Source organism: Cryptotermes secundus, unplaced genomic scaffold, assembly GCF_002891405.2.
Source record: "Cryptotermes secundus unplaced genomic scaffold, Csec_1.0 scaffold529, whole genome shotgun sequence".
Classification (NCBI taxonomy): Eukaryota; Metazoa; Arthropoda; class Insecta; order Blattodea; family Kalotermitidae; genus Cryptotermes; species Cryptotermes secundus.
Genome location: NW_019737988.1, coordinates 41,391 through 68,989, shown reverse-complemented (window position 1 = coordinate 68,989; position 27,599 = coordinate 41,391). Strand labels below are relative to the sequence as shown.

At 36.7% G+C, this 27,599-nt stretch overlaps 2 protein-coding genes across 6 annotated transcripts in view; one reads left to right on the top strand and one right to left on the bottom strand.

Annotated features, from left to right (window-relative positions):
• LOC111870625 (gamma-aminobutyric acid type B receptor subunit 1) overlaps positions 1-7,719 on the bottom strand; it is a 52,020-nt gene extending 44,301 nt beyond the window's left edge. For both annotated transcript variants that reach the window (XM_023863070.2, XM_033753934.1), the window contains exons 1-3: positions 7,637-7,719; positions 7,228-7,371; positions 3,095-3,193 (exon numbers count right to left, since the gene is read on the bottom strand). In XM_023863070.2, coding sequence (XP_023718838.1) covers positions 3,095-3,193; positions 7,228-7,371; positions 7,637-7,663 — 270 coding nt within the window. In that variant the 5' untranslated portion in view covers positions 7,664-7,719. The remainder of the gene's footprint in view (positions 1-3,094; positions 3,194-7,227; positions 7,372-7,636) is intronic.
• Positions 7,720-8,652: 933 nt separating this feature from the next.
• Positions 8,653-24,860, top strand: LOC111870631 (kynurenine--oxoglutarate transaminase 3). 4 transcript variants are annotated; one of them, XM_023863083.2, is made up of 9 exons: positions 8,653-8,819; positions 11,156-11,316; positions 12,998-13,148; positions 14,730-14,966; positions 16,995-17,238; positions 19,980-20,146; positions 22,378-22,564; positions 23,187-23,350; positions 24,548-24,860. In XM_023863083.2, the coding sequence occupies exons 2-9, from the start codon at positions 11,156-11,158 to the stop codon at positions 24,605-24,607; spliced, it is 1,371 nt and encodes a 456-aa protein (XP_023718851.1). In that variant the 5' UTR covers positions 8,653-8,819; the 3' UTR covers positions 24,608-24,860. The 4 variants fall into 4 exon arrangements, with proteins under 4 accessions (XP_023718851.1, XP_023718850.1, XP_023718849.1 ...); XM_023863082.2 differs by having other exon boundaries at positions 8,653-8,866; XM_023863081.2 differs by having other exon boundaries at positions 8,653-8,969.
• Positions 24,861-27,599: the final 2,739 nt, after the last annotated feature.

The following is a 27,599-nucleotide window of genomic DNA, read 5'->3' as shown; positions in this document are numbered from 1 at the left end:
ACAGACCGGAACTAACTTAACATTTGTTGAGCCCTGTTCATATGTCACACAAACCTTGGGTTCCAGAGAACCACGGGAAAAATTACTCATTTAGTAGTGACATTATAACTAAGGAGTGAGAAGCATGTCATCTTTTAGGAGGAATGGATATTTGTAGATTCCATATGCTTTAAAGTTACTACAGTACACAAGATTATTAGTTAACACATAACGAAATTCTGGGTTCATTAATCCAGCTGCTCTCAATACATACTACATTTGACATTGCAAAAAAACTTCAGCTTGTACATATATTTAGCCTTAAGCACATAACCTATCACTGCCATGTGGAACACAGTTTTCCCATACATCATTTATAAATGCTCACATACCTTGATTTACATAGTAGCTACATTCCTAGAAAAACCACATATGAGGGAGAGAAAGTACAGTAGTGTCTTCTTTGTTTTTTTAAATACAGAATATTGCTGTGTAGATGGCATACCTTATAAAGTTGTAAAGTTGTAAAGCTCTTTTTTAAACATCCTGTACTTTTGTATATCTTATTCAGTAAATAGGTCGCAAATGAAAGTAAAACAGCTGTAATGGACTTAATAGGTTATCTACATGTATCATTAGATAGCAACGAAGTCCAGCTTCATGACAGTCTAGGTAGCAGATGAGCATGCACATGTTCACAGGCTGGTTTCAGTAGTCAAAAGGCGACAACGTGTGAGGAGTATGCTACCGAAGAGCAGTGTTCTGTTGTTCATTTTTTGTGGGCAGGACTCAATGCAGAGGATATTCATAAAGAAACGTTTCCTGTTTATGGTGGGAAGTGTTTGTCATGTAAAGCAGTTCACAGCTGGGTCGAGAATTCTCTTAAGCATGTTCAAAAGTCACAGATGACGCCCAACCAGGTCGCCCTGTTGAGATTGCAACAGAAGCAAAGATTTCTGTTCTGCAGGTTTTGACACACTGGTAAACCATTGGGACAAGTGTATCAATGTTGGTGGAGGATATGTCAAGAAATAAATGTTTTTTTCCAGGTTCGAACATCACATGTTTTATGTTTTATACCCATTTGTGACCTATTTACTGACTCTCCCTTGTAAATCTGAGATATTTTTCCCACAGACAAAATGTTAACAAAAACATGTTCCTTGAAAGCTTGAATCAATACAAAATAAGTAAGATCTATAAGTTATTAATTATGCAATTTAGTAATTCATCTCTGTACATAAGTGCATTACATTATGTTATTTAACTAAGTTATACGTAAAGCTATCACTGTGTACGTAAGTGTATTACATTATGTTATTTAACTAAGTTATAGGTAAAGCTATCACTGCAACAGGCTGTGGAGGCCCATAGGGTTGTGAGACATTGAGGCTCCCACATTTTCTAGAAAATCGGCTCACAGATGGAGGTCAGGTTGTCAGCCTTATGTGCTGGCTGCCCTTTACTCCCCAGGAAGATTCCTGGTATTCATTCTGTTAGAGGTTGAGTCAACCCCAAGGACACAGTGCAGTTGGAAGGATTAGGTGAATTGAAAAAATCCAATGACCTCATCGGTAATTGAACCCACAACCTTCCAGCTTGTAGCATAGTGCCTCAACCAACTATGCTACCACGTGTCCCCTTATGTCAATCATAACATCAAAGTTTTGCACTGACTTCTCTGCAACTATTAATACATTAGAATTTCACAGATTTCATTGTAATGGTTCATCAGCTATGATCATGAAATTAAAAACAAAATCAGACTTTGCATGAAAGACTCATTACCATAAAAAATATTTGAGTTCCTCACAAGAGCACTTCTACAACTCCCATCTCACAAGTTCACACAACTGCCATAAGTGTTCCTGATGATAGGAAATTAAGAAATAAGGTGGAGATGGGTTCTAGTGACATGGTATTCAAACCCAGTTTAATCAAAATCAGTCACTTGGTTCAAACATTATTTAGGAGGAAGCAGCCATGTGGATATTATGCTACCACATAGGTTAGTAAACTTAATAACTGTTATATTTATTGTTATTTTAAATGAAAACAACAAAGCAACAACACATAAAAAGCATTTAAATACATAAAAATTACATTATATAACAGCATTATATTAATCATATTATATATCTTCTATAACATTTGTCCTCATCAAAAATGCTTCTGAACCCTCTTTAACTGATTGGCATTATGGTTAGAGGTTTGTGAATGTTAGCTGGAGAAGTCAAAGGGAATGGGGTCATTAACAGAGGTTTCTTCAGATTCTTGATCAATAACTTCAATTTCTGAGGTTGATTAGGTAGAATGTACAATTTATTAAGTTTAAACTTCGGCAACAAAAGGCCAAAAATATATAAATGGGATGAAGAGACCACTGCTTGTACTTATACTAAGCCCACACTCCAGTACTGGTATGTGTGCGGTCACACACTCTTATGAGACAGCAAATTGTCTGATGCCTGAAATAAATCAGTGTGAACTGAAGGGTGTGAAATATTTCTATGTGAAAATATGGCACACAAACAGGGCCTGTGTTCCTGAATATAAAAATCACACACACACATATATGGAAATCTGCAAAATGGAAACACATACATCTAGTTAAACATGCAATTTAAAATAATACCTAATGAAAGATCAGATCCTTCCATATGTGGATGGTGACTGTAAAGAGGAGAGAAGAATCGGAATACATCATGATGTTTTACTTCTTCATACTGGTCACATTCCTTCCACCACAAATGTTAAACAATTTCCAGAAACATTACTGCCTGCTTACTACTTTAATCTACATATACCAACATTAATTTCAATCTATTACTTAATTTTAATTGGTATGTAAATTTTTACACGTTATTTGACCAATGTAAGACTGCTGTAACGTCAAACTTTTCTTTCAAACTGTTGAAGTTCAAAGGAAAATCATCATGCCACTTTTATTTACAAGTTAAAGCCGATTTTAAACCTCTCCAGCATTCTTATTTTTAATGTTCTTGATTACATTTACCAAGCCTGACGACATTAATACCAAATTTACAGTGTAATTTGTTGGCTGGAAAGTTTGGAGGAAGACACACCACATCAATGGGGTATGCACTATAGTTACCTCACTATCATTCCAATGCAACTTCAGGGTGAAGCCTGTCAGTAAATCAGTCCTGTTATTGACATCTTCTAGGGCTAAAGATGCTGCTGGCTCACATGCCTGTAACAGATTGCACACAACTATTATGTACGTATTTCAGTACCCTGATGAACTGAAATTAACAGACTTCATTGAGGTGAGTCAGTCTTGAGAAGCCAGAGGTCATTCATCAGGTCAGTAAATTCCCAGCTCTTAAAGAATCTGAAGATTTATTACTGTGATCATAACAGAAACCTAGCCTGATACAGATGAATCCAACCCAAGCCCTAACATCTGATTTCTTAAGATCTGTCTTCATATTATCTTCTCATTTTTCTCAAATATTCCCCTCGCTTCAGGTTTACAGACTAGAACTGTGTATGCATTTGTCATTTTCTCCATGCATGCTAAATGTCCTGCCCATCTGATGCTCAGTCTAATCTACCTAATTGGCATCAACACCCAATAACATTTGATGTAGAATATAAATCATGAAGATATTCACTGTGTGACTTTCTCCTGCATTGAAATTATCTTCTCAGCACCCTGTTATAAACATCCTAAATCCATGTTCATCCCTCATGGCATCAAGCTTCACATCCTTGCAAAACAAGTGGTAAAATTATGGGTTTTGCATTCAATGAATTAATGTACTTAAAAAAGAAGTTGCCTCAAATACATGTATACAATAGAATTTTGCAGCTGTACAACATGGGACAGTGGATTTCTTATTATAATCATGCAAGTGTTAATTGCATTTTACAACTGGACAATTCTTACAAGGCAGCACAGAAGGCTGAAAGCAAGGACACTAAATAGAGTCAAATAACAATAACACTACATGTTATTTACTTTGATTTTCTTCAGGAACATACAGTCTTTCAGGTCAGTATGTGCAGTTCCTCACTCTTATGTTCATTGATGATTTGGAAAACCAAACCTTCTATCCAAAAGAGCTTGTGATATTTACAGTCTTAAGTTGGGTTGAAACTATGATCCTGAAAAAAGAGGCAAGGGCTGAGAAGTGAGGGGTAAGTCTTTCTCTACAAGCATTCCTACACTACAAACATGTATATGATTATAACTAAACTGCAACGATATAAAATTGGAAAGTTTAAGGCAATGGTTAGATTTCAAAAGGTATGTGGAATCATACACAGATTAAACACTCTTTAATTTACTGCAGCAATACATTAGATTGCTTTAAAAAAAATATGGTGATTATTGCTGCTTCAAACATATGGAGGCTTTTGAATTAAATCTGTATGAAACATGATCAATCAATCATTCAATCAATCAGTTTATTTGTTCCAAGAATCCATATTTGGAGATACAACCTCTGTTTGACAAATTTTATTATACAAATATGAGCAAATCTTTTTAAGACAAACTGAAACATGATACTGTAAGAGCTGAATTTTGTTTACATACTCAGACTGGTACTGACTATGGGACAACACTAGAACAAAATGACAAAGATGATGAAGAATCTACAAAAATAAAACCAGGAAGGGTCACAGTAATGGGAAGATGGAGTGAACTGAGTAATGACACGTTTCTTCACTTATTATTATTAGGGTAATAAAATTAGAAGGATGAGATAGACGAAATGTAGCAAGTATCAGAAGATGAGAAACCCATTATAAAATTTCAGCCAGAAAACCTGAAGGGAAGATACCACTTGGGAGACACATACATAGATGGAAGGATAATATTAAAATGGACCATAAAAGAAAATCAATAAGGTCTGTATGGATTACCCTGAATCACTACAGATTCCAGTGATGGGTTCTTGTTAACATGCTGCTGAATCTTTGGGGTTTGTAAAGGGCAGGAACATTTCTGACCAGCTGAGTGACCATCACATTTTCTAGGGAACTTTACTGTATGGAATTCTGGTACTACTAGTAGAGAAATTGTTATTTTTTTAAATATTAACTGCCAGGCTGCTCACAATTTGAATACAAAAGCGCCCCTCCCCACTTCTTCCATGCCTAACACAACAGAACACAGTAAATTAAAGTAGCCACTATCACGTCGAATACAATAATTTAAACAATGTTTAAACAAAGTTCTCATAAGTGGAAATAAAATGCAGAGCATGGAAGCCACAAGAATACTTGGAAGATTTATGATTTAAAGACAACGGACACATAAGCAACTGCAGAAAGTTCCACTGTAGGTGCAGTAGACATTAATGCCTAATGCCTAAAACAAAATGAAAAATGACATAAATAGTGTATTCGCATATCATGGTTAAATTTAATCTATCTCCTGCTTCCCCTTACCTATCTCATTTCAGTTAAACACTGATTGCAACAAAGATGTTCTTTTAAATTTCCCTGTTGTGAACACATGCTTCGGAAGATATAAACTCAGGACTACAAAATCAAATGAACAGCTTCAAGCAGTACACAATGAGGTTACAGAATGTCAAGTTTATAACTCAAGTATAGCATATTCTGAAATTACATTTCTCTAGTTATGACTTATGTCAACTTCATCTTAAATGGACATTACAACTGAAAGAGTCAATCTGGTAAGTTCAAACTGTTATGCAACAAAATTTTTTAATAATTAAAAGGTTAACTTATTCTTGGGCTTAATTAGCTAAGCACCATTCCATGAAGACTAAATTGATAATATTGTTGGCCAATGCATATGGAATGACCAGATGTGACAATTGCACTATATTGAATTAATATAGCTGGAAATACGAAAGATTTTATTTAGGGTCGAATGTGACAATAGTGTTTCCACAACTTACGTGTGCTATCTGCATGAGGCCTGATGTATATACTCTATTGGACCTAAGATGTATGATGTATAGTTATAATGAATTTGTAATATGTGACATATTTTATATCAAGGCCAACGTGCAAAGGATTGGATTGATGAAATGAATATGAATGAAAAAGTAAGACATATAGGGGAGTGGAGGTATGGCTCCAACATTCTTTAATTTGGCACTAGGTGGAGGTAAGTGGCCAGTTTCATGCTCCTGCAGCTTTAACACAAAGAAACAGCACCTGGTACCTACTGTACAGGAGGCTAGGTGAGCCCAGAGCCAGTCTTGATGGTATGGAGGACAGAGAAATCTCATGCCCCTACTACTAATTGAACCCTGACTCTGACCGCACCCTCGCCACTATACCGACTGGGCTATCCCAGCTCCCAAACAATATACAAAACTGACCAGGAATAGATACATTTCAGAAATTAACATTACAAAGACATCGTTACATCAACATTTCAATGCATTACTGACTGTATTCAATTTTGGCATTCTGAAGGCCCAGTACCACAAAAATGTTCTTACATATGGCTGCTCTGCACTGAAGGTAATAAAAAAGCATACAGTACAGAATTTAAGTAGTCACACTATATTCCTACAATTTTCTGCAATTTTTTAAGCTGTAGTCTATATTAACCACATTTATCAATATTTCTAAACTTGTCTGCTGACTACCAGACTGCACAGCATTTCATCCCTGAAGATAGTACTTTTCACTTCCCTAGAGCAATTGCATTTTTGTAAATTCAGTTAATGCTTGCTACCATTCAGTTCAAAATCTTTCATCTTTTCATCTGCTGTGTAAAACCTTAGTGTGAAACTTGGTCTCTGACATTAAGAAAGACCATAGACTGAAGATATTTGAGAGCAGGGCACTGAGGAAACTATATGAACTAAATAGGGAAAAATAATAGGAGGTTGAAAAGACTGCATAATGAGGAGTTTCATAACTTGTACTCTGCCAAATATAATTAGAATGGTCAAGGATGATGATGTGGGAAAGGCATATAACACACATAGGTAAGAAGAGGAATGTATATATAGCTTTGGTGGAAAAGCCAGAAGGAAAGAGGCGACTAGGAAGACCTAAATGTAAGTGGATCATATTAAGATGGATCTCTGAGAAATTGGATATGATGGTATGGCCTAGGTTGATCTAGCTCAGGATAGGGTACAGTGCACAGCTCTTGTGAACATGGCAAAGAACCTTCTGGTTCCATAACATGTTTTGGCAGTCCTGAATAGCTGAGCAACTGACAGCTTCTCAAGGACTTTGCTTAATAGAAATACTTAGTAAAATAACGTCAAAACGAAAACTTACCTGTCCACCCTGCCAGCCACCTTTCCCTCCTATAGGAAATATACCTCCTATATGTAAAACATTGTCATCATTACTATCATCCACAACTGCACTGCAACTCTCGAGTATCTGAAGAGTAGTTATCAAAAAGCATACTCCCAATTTCTGAAAACAGAAACCACTCTTTGGTGTTGATCATAACCTAACAGACTTCACTGCTTATGGCTGTGAAATGCGTTGCAAACTGTAGAGCTTTCAAACACTTCTATCAATTAATTTTCCGGCTTCCTATCACATAGACTCACTCAAGATTATATCATACGGTGAACAGACACAATAGCTTTAACACGTTCAAGTTACTTAATCTCAACAATTGATATAAGAATATATACCATTATATATATTATATGGCACAATTATAAGCACATACCCACGTCATGCCCGCCTTCCCAGACATCTAATCAAACCACCTGCATATCGATCGCTTCTGAATTTTGTGCCTATACCATTCAAATATAGCGCCTACTGGTGGTTGCAGAAGTCAACTAACGCTTTACGACCAATATCAAAGCAATTGTTAAACTACTAACAATAATTAAAATTTTAGTCCTCACAGCACTAATAACTGGGAGAGCATCGCGTTTATAAACATTTAAAATATTCGTAATAATTCATAATAACTTTATAACTATGAGTTATTTTGAGTTTATAATTATTGCTTGTCCCTATTTACAGGAACCTCTCATGGGACCGGAAACGTGATCTCTGGTCATAATTCATTCAGCTCCACGCCAAGAAGACGTATGGGGAAGTGGAGGTGTACCTCCACAATTCTTAATCTTGGCATTAGCTGGAGGTGAGCGGTTAGCTTCACGGCCCTACTGCTTGAGCCCCGACGAATCAGCTACCATCATCCACTGCATAACAGCTTAGGTGGGCCCCAGGGCTGATCTGGACCGATCTGGACCATATGGGAAGGGGGGGGGATCTCTTGACCCCCGTGCCAGGTATTGAACTTTGATTCCTCGATTGTGCGGTCCATTAAACCCCTTAACTGCTCGCTATAATGCCTCAATCGGACTTGTGAACATTCTCATGCGTCTGACCCGTTTGACCCATTCCGCGCCCGTGCTATTCGACTCCTTTCGTGAGACACACACAAACCCAAACGAGCTATTGAAATGTAAATTTGGTAATAACAATCAGCTACTGAAAGGGTATTCGATATGAAAAGCTATCGATGTTGCCTGTGATATTGAATGTGAATTCGATTAAACTGTTGCCTTTGATATTTAACGTGAATTTGATGAAACTGTGCATCTCTATGTAACTACGAATATCGATAACATTATTGAATATTTGATATCGATAACACTATTGGAAATTTCGTAGGTTTCATACTTGCAGGGATTACAGAGAGCGACAGAGAGGACAGAGAGTACAGGGATTGGCAGAGAATAGAGCCAACGTAAGCTCTGTAAGGCTGGGTCTGCTATATCGGCTATGTCGGTGTCAGTTCTCAGGCCGTTCCTGTTCTGCTGTTCGCTCCGGTTATTGTAGTTGCATGTAACAGCGTTGAGGAAAGCAGGAAGTAAAAGAATCGTGTGGTCAATGTGCGTACCGGGTTGTACTTTGTAATTGCGGTACTTGCTTAGAGAAGGTACTGAAGGGTTCCGAATGACTGCATGAAAAGTTGAAGTTTAAGAACACTCGAGTCCGAAGATATAACTGCTCAAATACACATTTCAGCGGATTTGCGTTACGTAAGATCTACCATTGTTTTAGTGATAAATGTTTGTCCATCGAAATATGAGAATGTAGTGTTAGTACAATATCCTGGTTTGTTTTCCTAATTCGGTATTGCGGTTCGGAAGGCATGAAAGGCTCTATGGCGTAAATTTAGCCGAAATTAGTGAACTTCTTTCTGAATCTGAGTTTTCAGACGTTTCTGTTGATTCCCAACAGGATTTCTTTCCGCGTTCTTTTAATTGTGTGTAAAATACCAGACTTTATCTGGTGGTTTATCTCCAGAGAGATTCCAAGTTAGATTTATTTCTTGATGGTGTTTAATAGGTTTTCTCAGTCCCTTCAAGATAATGCCATCAAATATGGCATGGCCACTTGCTCTTATATATCTCTCAATAAGTTATTCATAATCGGCCTACCATATTTTATTCAGTATTGCCTAGCTTAAACAAAGTGTATATTATTCGGATCATTGCCCATTTGAACATAAGCATGTCTTGTGGCTAGTTAAATATGATTCCAGCTGCATGTAATGTGCCTCGTAAAGTGTAGTACAAGGGTTAATAGAACATTGCAAAATGACTGACCAACCAATATTCAAAAAGAGTTGTGTGTTGTGGGATATAAAGACATGTATTGAATTGAATTGAATTTATTTACATTCTATAAATCCTAAACAGGTTAGTACCTTTGGATACAGAACAAGTCAAAAGGTTACATACATAAGTACAGGCAATTTTAGCTTAAAAATTAATATAACTTAATTTTACATCATTCTCTATTTACATTGAAGTATTCATCTAAAGAGTAGAAGGAATGAGCATGTAGATAATTCTTTAACTCTGATTTAAACTTTTTAGTATCATTGCCCAAGTTTTTAATACTTTGTGGCAGATTGTTGAACACTTTAATGCCAGTAAAGTAGACTCCTTTTTGATATACTGATAAAGTTGATGAGGGTAGGTGGAACTTATATTTTTGTCTAGTATTCATGTATTCCATTCCTTAATAATTATAAGTTTGCCAAATTATAGGAATGTTTTTCATCCTTAAGTTAGATGTATTGAATAAATTGTTAGTCTGTGCTAAATACTTCTGGTCTCAGACTGGCCCAGTAAATGTTATAATGTGTCAGTTTTTGTTTAGAATCCTCTGAATTGCAGTTGGCTTATGAATAAGTTGCTCATAAATATGAAAGATCAGTTTCTTTAGAACCACTTTTTCTACATTAGATGTGAATCTTTCCAGTGTGCCTCTGGTTTTTGTAACTGGATGTCTTTATGGTTTCATGTGTAGGTCAGTCATAATTTATGCTCAATAATGACTGAGCATTGATTACATTAATGAGATTGAAGCTTCACCTTAAGTTTGGAAGATGATATTTACTCCAGTACAATTATTAAGTTTTGGGGCATTATTCAATCCTGTTTTTTTACGTATAATGTCCTAGTAAGGTAAAGATAAAAGGTACTTCTTTTGGCTTATTTTGGACTTCATCCATTGTCTAGTATGTAAAAGACAAAAGACCACGATGTTTTGGAGACTGGATCTGTCTCCGTCTTCAGGTGGGTAGGGAAGGATAAACCTACTCAGTTGTGCCCGTTAGAAAGAGCTAGTCTCAATCATGGGCCCAACTGAGTAGGTTTATCCTTCCCTACCCACCTGAAGACGGAGACAGATCCAGTCTCCGAAACGTCGTAGTCTTTTGTCTTTTACATGCTGGACAATGAATGAAGTCCAAAATAAACCAAAAGAAGTACAGTATACACCATTGTCAGAATCCATTCAAGTCTATCAAAGATAAAAGGATAATGTTGTCCATGTACGTAATTAATTAAGCACTGTGCCATGAAGACATACGGGGGAGTGAAGGCATATTTCCATCATTCTTAACCTCGGTACTAGATGGAGGTGAGTGTCCAGCTTCACCCTGGCTGCTTTTTTCCCCTGGGGAAAGGGCCTGTAGTACCCATGAGGTAAAATGATGCGTGGGCCTCAGAGCCTGTTTGGACACTGTGGAGAAGAGAAAGATCTTTCCCCTACCAGGAATTGAACCTCAACTATCCAGTCCATGCCCTGTCACTATACTGATTGAGCTATCCCTGCTGTCAGGTAAGGTCCAGAAAGTCAATAATTGTAGTAATATATCAGAGTTGTGAACTTTTGAATTTTATTCTTACGTATATTTATTCGTTTGTTTTAGATGTTAAAATATTTTGGTCCAGTCTGCAGACATTTGTGTAGGCCTAGACCTGCAGTGAATACTTTGCCTGCTCTTCCAGTTTCACATCAAGTCCTGCTTTCAACAATGAGTGATAAATTTGATTTGCCTTCAAGATATCATGGTTCTGAAAAAAGTGTCTGGTATGTAAATCTACTGTCTTCAATTACTCTTTATAATTTCAATCTGAACTAGCACTTTGTTAGCAGAAACCAAAGGTGCAACACCACTAATACTGAAGCCTCCTCCTGTACATAATCCTAAACCAGTTTTGTCTACCTCCAATCCTCAGAACCCATCTCTCTAACATTCATTGTAATATTGCCCTATCAACTTCTTTCTTAGTCTTTCAAGAGGACTCTTGTCATTAAATATGGATTTATGGAAAAAATAAACATATATATATGTATGTGTATGTGTGCATTTGTTATTTCCCCCATTGTAAGTCCAATCCATTGCAGCCTCTGCTAATTCTCTATCCTAATAATATCAAAGTTCTTTGTTATGTATATCCTTGTGATCAGTTTGGGCAATTTATGAAACAACATGCAATGCAATAAGATCATCAACGACTGAAGTAAATATACTGCTCCATAACTTTTGATGTCACTTTAGGTGTATCTGATATCATCTATCATCATGCATCTCATTACATACTGCAGTAAGACCTCTTTATATTGGAATCCCAATTTCAAAAAGTAGTTCACAGTAACCACTCATTTATTTATGACTCAAGTCATGAGACAGAAATTCACCAAACAGATTGGCCTCAGTAGGTGCTCAGTCAGAATGTAGGCCAGGACACCGGCTATCCTGACTTAGGTTTCTTGTGGTTTTCCTCAGCCCCTCCAGGAAAATTGTGGGATAATATCTCAATTGGGTCATAATCATATTCTTTCCATTTAATCAGTTGTCCTATCATCCTATGCTGTAGTCGAACCACTGTATGAACCAGGGTTCATCATACTACGTTGTGTATGCAACACTGGGAAAGAAAAGTCTTATGTAAATATGTCTAAATTTCCCACTGGCATGTTAATACTGCAAGTATGTTGAAAATAGAATCTGGTAGCTGTCTGGTGATGACATAAGGTTCTACGTCATCAATTGAAGATGACGCAACCTTGTTCCCAAAGTTGGTGGGGTATACATATGTATTCTCAATATTGAAAGTGTCATTCAGTAACCTCTGAGACAAACTTGAGCTAAATATTTTCATGACATGGTGATGAGAAGTGGAAGTTTTCTGTTTTCTTTATGTTCCCTCCTCTTGTTTTCATGTGTTTCCATCCTTCCTTTTCTCATGTTTTTTTTTTTTTCATACTTTTGTTGCTTTTGCAGTAGTTTGTTGAATAACTCTGCAAAGATCATCAACACTGTTACATAATATATACATCTTGCAAGAATCTCTTGTGTTAAAATTAAAATCTTGCATAATCTCATACTTCTCTTTACTTACGTACTGCAGTATTCTCTGAAGATTTACAATGTGACAGGTGAATGCAGTGACTATATCTTCTTAAGTATAAGCAAACAGATGTGAATTTTTTTTTTAATAAAATCCAACTCTTGGGCAAGATATCTACATGGTTGCCATGTTATAATACAGTGTATTGATGTAGTGATGCATGATCACAGCTTTAGTTGTATATTTGCAGTTTGTAACTAATTTGTAGAATTATTCACATCTTGTAACAAACTATTAAAAGTCATAATATTGGGGACTTGTTGGTTCATAAGGCCAGGTCTCTTCCATTTAAGTACTTCTTGAATTTTATCAGATAGTGTACAGATATCACCCAATTTCATATACTTGCATTGCAGGGTGGAATATATCCAATTGGCTCTGGACTATAAGCCCCTAAATTTGGGACAAGGTTTCCCAGATTTCGCAGCTCCAGATTATGTTACCAAAGCTTTATCAGAGGTAGCAACGGGTGAAAATGTGCTCCTGAATCAGTATACTCGAGGTTTTGTAAGTCCTGTTTCTACAGATCTTATTCAGTTGAGACTGTTTCAAAACGGTTAATTTGAAATCAAATTTCTGTACCACACACTTTCTACATATTACTGTCATGAAACTGGTGGGATATGGTATCAGAATAGTAATCAATTTGTATACTCATAATAGGCTACACCTGTCTGTCTCACACTGTAACTTATGTCTCCTAAACGTGGTATTGGAAAGAAATTATATATATTACTTAAAATGTTTATGTTATTAAGTGTACTTTGTAGAAGAAACTGAGGTTTAAAAACAATATAAGGTTCCTAAAATTCTTAATCTTAAATTTTGTGTGCCATTTATGTTTTTACAAATGAAATTATGAATATAAATATTTGTATTTTGTGTTGTAAATTGAATATATCTGATGTAACATTCATTTTGTCTGTTGTTTGCACTGAATTATTCTACTTTCATTAAATTTGTATTCTAGACATAAAAGGATGTGACATCACACATCTTTTCTATTTACTGCCATGGCATCATATAGTGATTGCTTTATGCTTGAAATTCTTACCAATTATTGATACAGTGATATACATAGACATTTATGCACTACGGTGAAAGCATGTGTTGCCTACCATTGAGACCAGAGACAGAAGTGAAGGGAAAAACTGGATAGATGAAAGGATTTTGTATTATAGGTAACGTTCACAAACCAGCAAGATGTTTGACAAGAACAGAATATTTTGATATATGTTTGACCCAGTAAAGAAGAAAGATTGCAGCTCTACTTAAAAATATAGTATGCATAAATTTGTTGTAAGAAATTAAAGAATATTCTACATGACTATGCTGCTGGGCATTAATTAAATAACTATGTGAAATATAATTTGGAGTGTAACCGTTCATAAAATATGTAAGTAAATACAATTATACTGTGGCACAAGTGTATGAATATGTTTTGTCAAAGAAGGTTCAGAAGGTGTTATATCACCCAGCCAATGTAAGCAGTGACCGCTCCCCTTGAGCACTATTGTCATTGGCAGATTGTTGTCCACAGTGGCTTCCATTGTTGGCCATTGCCTATTTCATGGTGTTATAATGGATAATTTCAGATATCGACGTTCTGATGTTGACAGTTCCAGGTTATCCTCAGCCATTGTTTTCTTGTCTGTCCTTTTTATATCAAAATTACTATAACTTTGGGTTTTTATTCTGTAAAATTGATTGTGGTTTCCTTATAAGACTGTATTTTTGCCTCTTATCTTTGTTCAGAAATGGTACTGTCACTTAATTCCTTGTGTAAAATAAATTGTGATTGCCTCTGTTAATTTTATTTTAATTTATTTCTCGTGAAAATTACACCTCATCGAATTTTATTTCATGAGTTCATCATTAACCATTTGCTCTTGGGCACTGTTGACAGTGATAGGCCATTGCTGTTAAAGTACTATTTTTGTGGTCATTGGCCAGAGGCATTGGACATTCCTGACAATGACTGCCCCTTCATGATATTATGTAAAGCTTCGGGTTGTTGAAAATAGGCAGTCAGTGTTGGTAACATGTGATTTTAGTCTTTGGCCATAACATGCACTTTTCGTTTTTCAGGGACATCCTCGGCTTGTTAGTGCCCTAAGTAAGCTGTATTCTCAACTTCTTGACCGTAAAATTAGTTCACAGACTGAAATCCTTGTCACAGCAGGAGCTTATGAAGCACTGTTTAGTACAATTTCTGGTCATACTAATCCAGGAGATGAAGTTATAATCATTGAACCTTTTTTTGATTGCTATGACCCTATGGTACGAGCAGCAGGAGGAATTCCTCGCTTTATACCTCTTAGACTGGTAAGTATAGTAATATGCGTTCCGCTACAGAGGAAGAGGGGAAGTATATCAGTTGATCTCTTGATTGATTCATGGTTTGTTTAATGATATTGCATCAGCTCAGGAGGTTACACAGTCTTCATAGTGTGCATCCTGTTGTGTGTCTCAAACATAAACATGTAGCAGGAAATAAATATTCAATTGTAAAATATTGATTCATTATAAATCACTTTGTTGTGGTGATGGCTAACCTAAACATATAGGTTACAAAGTGTCTGATGTCAGATGATATGAGGATTATGGACAATACATTAGGAAGTGGTCATGTGCTGTCCTAATGATCTCCTGAAGGAAAGAGGAAAACCATAACAGACCCTTCATGTTACCTGAATTTGAACTATACATCTCAGAGATATGAAGTAGGGATGCTGACTGCAAAACCACATCTCAGTTTAGGTATCTTAATGAACCAAATTCCATATTAAGCTTCGATGGCCATGTTCTTGGGAACATTTCACTTTTGTATTGTAAAATGTCTGGTCTGCTCCACTGTCATTTATTGAACATTATCATTTCTGAAGGTGTGTAGGAAACATAGTACCATATCCTTAATTTTGCTAACTTTTCTTACAGTGTTTCTGCTTTTCTGCCTAATGTACTGATTGGATTTTATCCCTTCTTGATCTTAAGAGGTGATATAGCTCAGTTGATATAGTAAGTAGGCTATGTATTGGAGAACTAAAAAATTGGGGGTGATTCCTGGCTGGGTTCAGAGAATTTTCTCATATCCACAGCATTCAGAATTGTTCTGGGGTCCACTCACCCTCTGTTCAGATGGATAAAAAAGTATCTCCCTGGGGATAAGGCAGCTGGAACTGGAAGCTGACTAGTCACCACCTCAGTGTGGAAGTTAAGAATTTATGAAGCTATTCGTCTTTTATCTCATGTATAAGCACAGAGATAATTGGTTTTTTGGGGTAGGGTGACATTTAGTCCAATTGGTGCATTAGTCACTATTTGGACTGTTGTACTATGCCCAGTGAGTGTGAAGCAGTCAGTGGAATGAGAATTGGCAGGGTAAACTGAAGTACTTGGAGAAAACCTGCCCCAGTGCCATTTTGTTCACAAATCCCACATGACCTGACGTGGCATCGAACGAGGGTGGCTGCAGTGTGAAGCCTGTGATGAACTGCCTGAGCTATGGCACAGCCACAGAGACAACTATTTTTGCTCTCCATTGTTTATTTTTCTGTACTGAGTAAAACCTCAGCTGTATTGTTTTCACAGTATGCCGCTTACACTTTTGTTTTGTACATTTACTTGTCTTTAAATTAGTGGCCTCCATAGTCTAGGGGTAACGTTCCCACCTCATGGCTCAAGGTACGTGGGTTCAAACTTGGCAGAGGTCGTGGAATTTTTAAAGGCAGAAAAATTCAGGGAACAAGTCCGCCGGGAGGGACTTTAAGCCATGTGTCCCATGTCGTAGATTTACGGCATGGCAGTTTCCTGCCCAAGTAGTTTCCAATTCCTCCGGTAGATGGGGAAGTATCGGGGACCACTACCGGATAGGGCCAACCTCGCTAGCAGAATGGGGCTGATAGCGAGCACCAGTACTGGAAGGGCATGGCGACTAGTTAGAATAATTAAAAAAAGGGGGGACAATAGATCAGTAAATGGTCGCAGTGCATGGGGTAACCCACCCCCTCCAAATAATAATAATAATAATATCTTTAAATTACTGAAATAAAAAGCTCACCTTTTCAAAATGCATGTTTAGGATATCAGGGGCTTTGCTTAGCATACAATCCAGTCATAACATTCAGTACTGAAAAGTATAAAACACAGGTTTGAAGAATCCCTTTTTCATTAAAATGATAACAGCTAATGAAAGAAGGCCTGTTTCTGGCATATTCAGAATTGATATTACTTGCAATTAGTGCATGCTTCACCCTGTCAGTGCACTGTATTACCGTAATGTCATGCAGCACCATGATGATTTTATTTACAGAGAGATATCTTTAACTTGCATACAATTAATTTGTATTACAGAACAAAACTAGTGGGAAAATTATGTCAAGTGACTGGGTACTTGACCCAACAGAGCTGACAAATCTCTTCAATTCCAGAACCAAAGCCATAATTCTCAACACTCCACACAACCCGATTGGAAAAGTGTTCACTCAGAAGGAGCTTGAGCTTATTGCAGATTTGTGCAAAAAGTGGAATGTACTATGTATTTCTGATGAGGTGTATGAGTGGCTAGTGTACAAACCTTGCAAACATATACGCATTGGTAAGTAATCGTTGATACACAACTTCCATACTTTTGTTGGAAAAGTTCTTCCATTTTTCTTTCTGACTTACAGTTTTAGATACAAGTTTTTTTATGACTGTCTTATTCCCAAGTTCAACAAGTTCAAAACAGTTTGAGAGTAATAAATGCTAACAAGATCTAAAAGTTTGTGACGATAGTATATTGCTACAAGTACAGTAGAACTTGCTTATAGCAACATCGGTTTCTGCGACACCTTGTCTATTGCGTCAAATATTCAATGGTACGAACTAATTCCTCATAAAGCAACTGTTTTTATACCTTGCTTAGTACGACATGCACAAATGCATCAACCTCGTATGTAACGTCATTTTCATTCCTGAATTTCTCTGATATGGACATTGAACGTAATTTAGAAAGTGTGTATTGGGCAAGTAACAGGAAACAGATGAAGATAACTGATTACTGTACTCGTATCTAGGTACAGTAAGGCACAACAATTGATGTAATCTACTGTAATTTGGTGAGTAGGCCTACCTTTAATATACAGTATTAGTGCGGTGTGTATTGTCAGTGAAAAGCGCTGTAATATGTCTTTGATATTACACATTTGGGCAATTCCACGTTAATGTTACGTTAGTCTGTACTTAACTACGTATTTCACTAAAAAATGCAACATTTTAACTCAGTTTTTGGTAGATTTTTACGTGACTAACATAAGGCTACTGTGGAAGTGCCCATTTCGGTTACAACGACATTCGTTTATAACGACACTATTTTTAGGTCCCTTTGATGACGTTATAACCAAGTTCTACTGTATTATGTTTTTGGACATTATCCATCATCTTGTCAATTTTTTAAAAAACCGTCCTGTTTCTTTTTTGAAACAGTGTTTTGGAGACTGTATTCTGTCCCCATCCTCAGGTAAAAGCTACTCAGTTTGGTCCAATAGATAGAGTTGGCCCCTGTCTGTCTGGGTCTGGAGATAGGGGCTAGCTCTATCTATTGGATCCAACTGAGTAGGTTTTACCCGAGGATGGAGACAGAATCCAGTCTCTGAAACGTGTTTTAAAAAGAAACATGGCGTTTTTTTTAAATAGACCAGATGATATATATTGTCCAAAAACATAATACTCGTAATAAATGCTAATATTTCACAGATTTGCTGAGTGGCTGCATTGATGTTTTTGTGTTGATGGTAGGGTATATGATTCATTCATTCATTTATTGTATATTCCATAAATCCATATACATAGATATAGAATCAGTCACATAGTTAATATGGTACAATACAATTATAAATATATGTGTACAGCTTATAATCATTATAATAGATAAAAAACATGTGTTAAATTTACAGTCTTACATCACTATACATAAAATTATGCAATATTAAAACTATTTATGCTATTATCCTTATTGCTAGGCAAATTTGTTACTAAAGAATTCATCACATGTATAAAAAGAGTTTTGCAATAAAAATGTTGTCAACTGAATTTTAAAATCCTCTCACAATTTTCAATTGTAATGCTCTTTACAATTGTAGTTTTCTGAATAGTTTGCAAACACTTTTCTACAATCTGTGTGTTACCATGAAATAGGCAACAACTGCTTCCTTTCCAACCCTGATAGTTTGCTGTCAATTTTGATGCAGTAAGACCTTCATAAAGAGTATGCACTTCTGAGGTGTAATTCTGTATAGTTCAGACACAGCCAAGCAGTTTGAAGGGACATACTGCCTCCATCTTCAAGGTCAAAAGTTAACGAAGCAAGAAACCAGCACAAGCAGGCAGTAGCTGAGCTTTCTCCAGATTGCATGGTCTTACAACCCAGAAGACTATATTTTTAATAGTTTCTGCTCTGAGAATCTCATATTCAACAGACCTCCATAGCTAACAGTGGAGGTAATCCTTGCTATCACATTGGTTTACATTCTGTTTCCTTATGTGTAGCAGTGGCTGGTTTGTGTGTTCTCCTGTGTTATGCATTGCAGAGTGTTATTAACCTATATTGACATGTATTGCACTATTGTAACAGTGCATACTCATGGTCTAGGTGGCCCAGCATTGCATTTTTAGTACTGATCCCTGGCACCTTTTTCAGCTCCATTACTTGTGCCAGCAAACAGTTGATGCCTACCAGCAAGCTTGTTGAAAATCAGAAGTTGCAGATCTGCCAGGGTGTAATGTTTTCTGACCTTGAGACCAATACAAGAGATTAAGAGCAATGGCATACATGTTTTTAGAAATTAAGGCACTGCTAATCCTCTTATTCCTGAGTTAACTGCTGGCCTCATACTGATAAGGGTTTTTGAAATTCCCTATTCTCAGATGATAGGTTGATTAACCTGTCAGTTAGTTGCTAGGAGACTGTTTCTGTATGGTAGGATAGCTATATGTTTCTACTGTATGATGATGAATCGCAAATTATGAAGCTCCTCTTTTGACATAATTTCTTGAATATTTGCATTTTGTAATTTTACATAATAAATAAAATGGTATTTATTTATTTATCCATTGTTGTTTTTCAGTACCATCATTGTATAAATATTTGGGGAAAAAAATATGTGAGAGAGAACGCTCTTTTATGCATCTGACTAATTTCAGCATTCTTGTTTATACTTCCAAGGTTTCATGATCCTCTAATGACATGTTGAAAAGATCTCTAATAGGGGGACAAAACATCTGGTCACAGGTGACTGATCATATTATTCAATAAATCATTTAAAAATTATATGTATACAATTTTACATTTTATTACAGCCACTTTGCCTGGTATGTGGGAAAGGACAATTACTATTGGATCTGCAGGAAAAACATTTAGTGTGACAGGGTGGAAAATTGGCTGGGCATATGGCCCTGCTAAACTGATAAAGAACTTACAGACTGTTCATCAGAACTGTGTGTACACTTGCAGCACACCAATTCAGGTATATGCCTTTTGTAGGTTCAGAGCTTTAAAATCTGTGTTCTGTAATATGATTGAGTTTTTGTAAATATATCCTTTTCTGCACTGAATTTTAGGATATCATGACAGTGACTGAGTTTTGCTTGCTGCCTGCTTTTGCTGGTTTTTTGCTTGACTTACATCGTGACCCTCAAGATAAAGGTGATGTGTTCCTCCAAAACATTGGGTCCCCTCCAGATTACATGTCATTACAAGCCAGATTATTGTACTCATTATAACATTTTGGTTAAACAGTTGTATAATTGTCAGAAAATTTCTAAGTAACCATTTTGGCTAGATATGCAGGTTGGTTTTAAACGGACATCAACTATGGTTAGCCACTCAGTGTTGAAGATACTGTCACGTGTCGGGTGTATAACGTGACAAATAACTTCATGCCGTATTGGATATAGCGAATTTGTTCCACATTCGCTCTTACACTGACACAGTTCACAATTATACAATTACTGCCATCAGCAGTATCACAATTACATCCACTGCTCTCGGAGACTGCTAGACTTCTGCTGCACTTGGCGACTTCACGGTCCACACTGTGTCACTCCTGCTCACATACTGCTCAGCCAGCTTTTTATACTGTTCCCTGTTGCCTAGTGTTAACAGTGGTGTCCCCTGTTACATCACCACAGGGGAGGGGGGGGGGGACTAAATGTTGACTGGCCTGTTACTGTAGCAGTTGCTCCGATGCTGATATATCACAATGGAGGGGGGGGTGTGTTTACTGAGCATTGCCCCGTCCGCATCACAATATTGTATGAGATCAGACAAATACCAGGCTGATTCCACAAAGATACATACACACACATATTCAGAGATGTTCACTCCTTTACTTAAACTCTTCTTACTGTCATATCCTAGAGTTCTTAAGTCCTGCTTGTTCATAGAGTGGGATACTGGTTAGTGGGCATCATTTTCCAGTAAGAGTTCAACTTGCTACTGAATGGGTCTAGTTGGAGTGCCATATTCAAAGCTATTTTCAGTAGAGCCACTTTCCTTGCATTATATTATGGTAGCTGCTGAAAATGGTGTCTCCAGCATCCCTGTGTAGGTGTGTGTGTTAATGTGGGTGCATGCACATGTGTGTGTGTGTGTGTGTGTGTGTGTATTATCACTAGCATTTAGTAATTTTTTTTTTTTTTGCCTTTAAATTGTTTGCAGTCTCTGCCTTCCTGCCATCTGTAGAAACATATTCAGAAATAAGTTTCCAAAAATTCTTTTAATACTATAATCACATTAGTGTGACAGTCTTTAAGTGATTTAAAATAAGACCTTTTCAAGGATATTTTTAGTTTTGAAGATACAGAAGTCACACAGGGCCCAATTTGGCAAGTATGTTGGATATTTCAAATTTTGTTGGCTCAAAAACTGGTTTACCAAAAGTGCTGTGTGGGATGGCAGATTGGCATATGCAAAATCCATTTTTGTGATTTAATATATTTTAATGAGTGAATTGCCAATGAGGATTAAATTCATATTGGATAATTCGTTTGGCATTAACAAAGTTGATCCACAAGATTTTGACATTTATTTTCTGTATTTATGCTTTTTATTCTTGTAGGCTTGGCTTTTCCTTTGGCATTCTGTCTTGGGTCATTCAGGAAGACACCAGTTATTTTTTATCCTTTCCCAAGAGGTTACATTATTCGAACAGTTCTGCTGAAAAAAAAACTATTCCCCCCCCACTTTCCCTTTAGATTTTTTATACTTATTTAGCATAGATGACCTTTGTCATCAGGTCTTTTAGCAAATCAGTTTTACAGTTTCTGTGTACTTGTTTATTTCTTTTGCTGTCTTCTAAACAGTCTGCTGATGATCATTTCTCACCATATCAGTCACTTTATACACATTTGGATCAGTTCTTTTGGAATTGTCTTGACAACCAAATCTTTCAATATTTATGCATCTTCCTCTATCTTAAAATTGCTTAACCCATCAAGAAACCTGTATTCTGCACTTGATCTCATAGTCTCAGTGTAACGTTTTATAAATGTCAGTGACATCTTTTTCCAGTTTCACAAAAGTTTCATATTGATTCTGTATTCCAAAAATTTGTCAGGTTTGTTAATGATTATCAGCAGTATTTATTAATTAATGCTTGAATCCTGTGTGACAGTGTTGTTCATGTTTTATAAGAGCCTAGCAAATACACAAGAATGTCCTGGTAAGAAGGAGTAAAAGTCATCCAATATATTGCAGGAGGCAGTAGCTCAAGGATTTGAGTTGGAATTGGGGCGACTAGGACAACCTGAGAGCTATTTCCTGAGTCTTCCAAGGGAACTAGAAGCAAAACGTGATTTCATGGCCAAGTTCCTGTCAGACGTTGGAATGGTTCCTACCATTCCAGAAGGGGGATATTTTATGGTAGCTGACTGGTCGGCACTAGGTTAGTAGTCTAATATAATAATGTTCAGTCATGACAACATGTTACATAATGTGCACCTGATACACTGTTGTTGTACCAAAGTTAAACATCTCAGTTGTGGCAAAATAATCTGACCAAAAAAATATTTGTTCACAGATTGTTGTTTAGTGTGCTGTGTAGATTGAGTGGCCATGTTTGTGTCAAAATATTATTTCCAATCAAAAGACAGTGAAAACTAATTAGGAGCAAATGAGAGAGTATTCATATTTTGTTATTATTGTTTATTATTAATTTTTTGTTTATTTTTATATTCTTTTTATTGTTGCATATTATTAATTTATCTAATTGTTTAATTTAGCATAAATTCTAATTGACATAATTATAATATAAACACACTAAAATAGTTAAAATAGAAAAGGTTTCTTTAAACTGCCACTCATCCTAAAATTCACCCAAGCACCATGATTTTATCAGTCATGATTGGGTACAACATTCACATAATTTCAGATGTATATATATATTTAATCACTGACTTTCAGAAATATACCTACACATATGAATTATGTTTCACCTTGCTTGTTTCACAGGTTTTGGTGCTACATTTCTAGTTTATGTATGATCAGAGACATTATTTGCCTTTCAGGAGACAAGGTTAATCTTGAACAAGAGACAGATGAATTAAAAGATTATCGCTTCACAAAATGGATGTCTAAAAATGTTAAGCTTCAAGGTATCCCCCCTTCAGCATTCTACAGTGAGCCACATAAATCTTTAGTTGAGACCTCTGTGCGCTACTGTTTCATCAAGGTATGGAAGAAGTTTATGTTATATTCATAATCAGTTAGTGTTTATGTTTGAAATGACTGTGGAGTTGGTAAAATGGTTTTATTCCTTGATGATCATAATCCGACTTGTAAGAAATTGTTGTTACAGTACAGACAAGGTAATCTCATAAAGTTTCATAAAATCATAATTTATAGAAATGCTGGTATGAAGAAACTGAAATTGAGGTTGTATGCAAGGAAATTCTCATTTGAGGTTTTGCCAGGGACAACAGATTTTTAACCATAAATTGTAAGAATTGACATTAAGATGCCACAGTAAAGCATTTTATTAGTGTGTGTGGTGTGAGTGTCAAACTTTGTCTTTAACCCTAAGGGATGAACATGGCAGATGGGGGATGAGGGGGGCGAAGCCTTCTTATTAAATTAAGTGTGATTGGAGGCCTTTCTGAACATAATATTTGGACCTAGGTGAGGGAAACAACAGGAAGATGGAGAAAATTTCATGATAAGGGGTGTCCTAATTTGTTCTCCAAATATTGTTGGATGATCAGATCAAGGATGATGAAATGGTCAGGGCATGTAATTGCATGGGACGGATGATAAATGAAGTACACGTTAATTAGAATACCTGAAGAAAAGAGGGCACTTAGGAGATGTAGCTTATATGAGAGAAAAATATTAATACACATCTTTATGAAATTTGATGAGAAGGCATGGATTTGTTTCATCTGGCTCTTATGAACACAGTAATGAACCTTAGGGGTTTGATAAAATAGGAATTTCTTTATTACTTGTATGAGTGTAAAAAAAATAAAGACAAAGCTATCCCTGTAACATGCCGTGAAGGCCCATAGGTTTATGAGATGTCGAGGCTCCCACATTTTCTCTAAACAGTCGGCTCAGAGATGGTGGTAACGTCAGCCTTACGTGCCGGCTGCCCTTTACCCCCAGGAAGATTCGTGGTACCCATTTCTGTTAGAGGCTGAGTCGACCCCCAGGATCATAATGCAGCTGGGAGGATTAGATCGATTGAAAATATCTACCTCATTGAGACTCGAACATGTGACCCTGCAGTTTGTAGCGTAGTGCCTCAACTAACTATGCTACCATGTACCCCCCCTTGAATGACTGTAAGTAAATTAAATAGTTGCTAATAGCACATGAATTAACATTAAATTCACTTTATGTGCTGTATGAAGCATTGAAATAGCATCACGAGACTGATGAGAAGCTCCAGCAAGCTGCTGATATCTTGCAGAAGTGGAAGGCATCTGCTTAGGCACAATGCTTGCATTACAGCATATCACATAAGTGCGAAGAATTTTGTTGAGGATCCAATAGCTTTTGCTTTGTACTGCACTTTTAGTGCAAGGAATGAGAATGTTCTACTATATGAAATGGAAATAGCATGCTTGTAAAATAATATGCAATTATTGGGGCTGATTAGAAGTGAAGACTGTGCAACTAATTAAAAGCTTCTGGTGATCTGGAAATCTCACATTGCATTAATCATAATTTATTCTGCTGCTGAAGGAACTGAGCAACATGTGTCATACAAGGATGCATGTACAGCTTCAGTCTGTAATAACATTGGAGTTTCTGGGGTTTCCTGCTACAATGAAGTAAAGAACATATGTGGATAGTATAGATGCAGGAGTGTCTGGTGTAAGGTGCTGCTGTTGACTTCAGGGAAGGGAAAGCACAAGAAAGTGAAGAAAAAAATTATTTCTTACACACAGATCATTGGGAATAGGAACTGTCCACCCAAGAAAGATTGGTATACTTTTTATGTAATTAAGGATGTTATTTTGTACATAAAATGTTGTATTTTGTATATAAAATCAAAATATAGCAAATATATGACTCTTGTTTTATTAATACTTTTATAAACATCTTAACGTATTTTACATGGGAAAAAATATTTACTGTTGACATCTTCCAAACACATTATAGTGAAACCCCCATTTAAGGTTTAAAATAAGCTGATTGAATTTAAAGTCACTGAACAGAATACTGTTTTGCTCAGAAAATCAGTAAGACTAATGTTAACAGTATATCACATTCAAATTGCATCTTTCTTTAGAATATAATGTTTACTTCAAAGGAAAATGAGTAAATTACTCGATAATTAAAGCACTTTTATGTTTTCATGTGGCATATCAAGTAATTGTTAGTGAAATATGCTTTTATTTTAAGCAGATGCATCATTGTTGTAATTCAGTATACCAGGTCCCAAATGAAACCTAGGAATTTGACCTGTTAATCTTCAAAATATAAAACTCTTCAGGTGATAGTCAACATACGTAACATATTCTGAAATACAGATTTGTAATGCCAGTATGATTTTATAAGCCACAGTAAGATTGCCAAAAGCGGCCTCCGTAGTCTAGGGGTAACATTCCCACCTCATGACTGAAGGTAAGGTTCAAACTCGGTGGAGGTCGTGGAATTTTTAAGGGCGGAAAAATGCAGGGAACAAGTCCTCCAGGAGGGACTTTAAACCGTGGGTCCCGTGTCATAGATTTACGGCACGTAAAAGATCCTCGTGTATAGGAGACCTCTGAGCAAAATTAGGCAGCAATTTCCCTCCCAAGTAGTTTCCAATGCCTCTGGTAGATGGGGGAAATATCAGGTACCAACGGCCGACCTTGTTGGCTGACNCCAGGTCCCAAATGAAACCTAGGAATTTGACCTGTTAATCTTCAAAATTTAAAACTCTTCAAGTGGTAGTCAACATATGTAACATTTTCTGAAATACAGATTCGTAATGCCATTATGATTTTATAAGCCACAGTAAGATTGCCAAAAGTGGCCTCCGTAGTCTAGGGGTAACATTCCCACCTCACGACTCAAGGTACGCGGGTTCACACCCGGTGGAGGTCGTGGAATTTTTAAGGGCGGAAAAATTCAGGGAAGAAGTCCTCCAGGAGGGACTTTAAGCCATGGGTCCCGTGTCGTAGATTTATGGCACATGAAAGACCCTCATGTGTCTAGGAGACCTCTGAGCAAAATTAGGCAACAATATNCAATTTCCCTCCCAAGTAGTTTCCAATGCCTCTGGTAGATGGGGGAAATATCAGGTACCAACGGCCGACCTTGTTGGCTGACCGGGGCTGATAGCATGCACCAGTACTGGTAGGGTATGGCGACAGTAGAAAGAAATTAAAGGGGGATGCACAATGGACCAATAACTGGTCTAAGTGCATGGGGAAACCCACCCCCTCTAATAATAATAATAATAATAAGATTGCCAAAACTCCAGTGTTCACTTAATATCAACAAGAGAACACTGTGACAGTGTACGTTAAATAATTAAATCAAACCGAGTTCCATATGTAATATCAATATATATGCACCGCATATGGCAGGAAATAGATCTGATGCTTCTAATTTTGCAGCAGGTGGAGGAAGACTGAGGTATATTTTGCTTCTAAGGCAGTACAAACGGTACTTCTGGTTTTCAAGACTTTTTCTGTGGGGTGTCTGTTGCAAGTTAAAAATTACTATTGCACAGACTCCATTCGTCAGGATACTTAGACGCCAAGAGTCATTCAGCTGGTCAGGAAATTCTCCAACATTTGTGGAATCTGAAGGTTCACAAGAGCTTGGTGCTGTACTCTATCCTTAGCCACTTTAGTCCAGTCCACACCTACAAATACTTTAAGATCATTTTAAAACTATCCTATCTGCCTACTTTTTCCAAGTGGTACTGTATGTTCAGATATTTGAACTGAAATGCCTGATGTATTTCTCATCTCTCCTGTGGTTACTACATGTCCCACCCAACTCAGCATTCTTCATGGATTCAAATGAGTAATGCTAGATGAAGAGTATAAATTATATAAAGCTTACTTGCTGTTAACTTAAAGTGATATCACACAAAGGGCGAATAAAAAGTCTTAAGCAACAAATGCTGAATCTGACCTTGTTTGATGTGTTTTTCTGGGTTAATGTTCTGTATGAAGAAAGGCGAGATACTTGTGTGCATTGGAAGCTCAGAAACGGGTATTATTTTAATACACCAAAAGTTCATACTGATCCAACTCATGTAAGTCACAGAACTTGCAAGCTTCAGGGGTGTATAGCGTCAGTCTTGTTATGTAGCTGAGACGAGAATTGATGTCATTCATTTCCGAATGCCGGTTTACTACCTTCCAATGGGCCATAAATGCATTATCCCAAGTTTTTCAAGACTCTCAATATTATTTCAACGCTACATATCGTCTATAGATGATATTAACTCTGTGATAACAGAACCCAAAGTTTCAATG

Bases quoted from the DNA above. Each gene is read 5' to 3' on its own strand.
- LOC111870631 (XM_023863083.2), top strand. From the start codon at position 11,156: ATGTTAAAATATTTTGGTCCAGTCTGCAGACATTTGTGTAGGCCTAGA. The intron at 13,149-14,729 runs GTAAGTCCTGTT...TTCGTTTTTCAG, and splicing joins ATCAGTATACTCGAGGTTTT to GGACATCCTCGGCTTGTTAG. The intron at 23,351-24,547 runs GTATGGAAGAAG...TAGCATCACGAG, and splicing joins TGCGCTACTGTTTCATCAAG to ACTGATGAGAAGCTCCAGCA.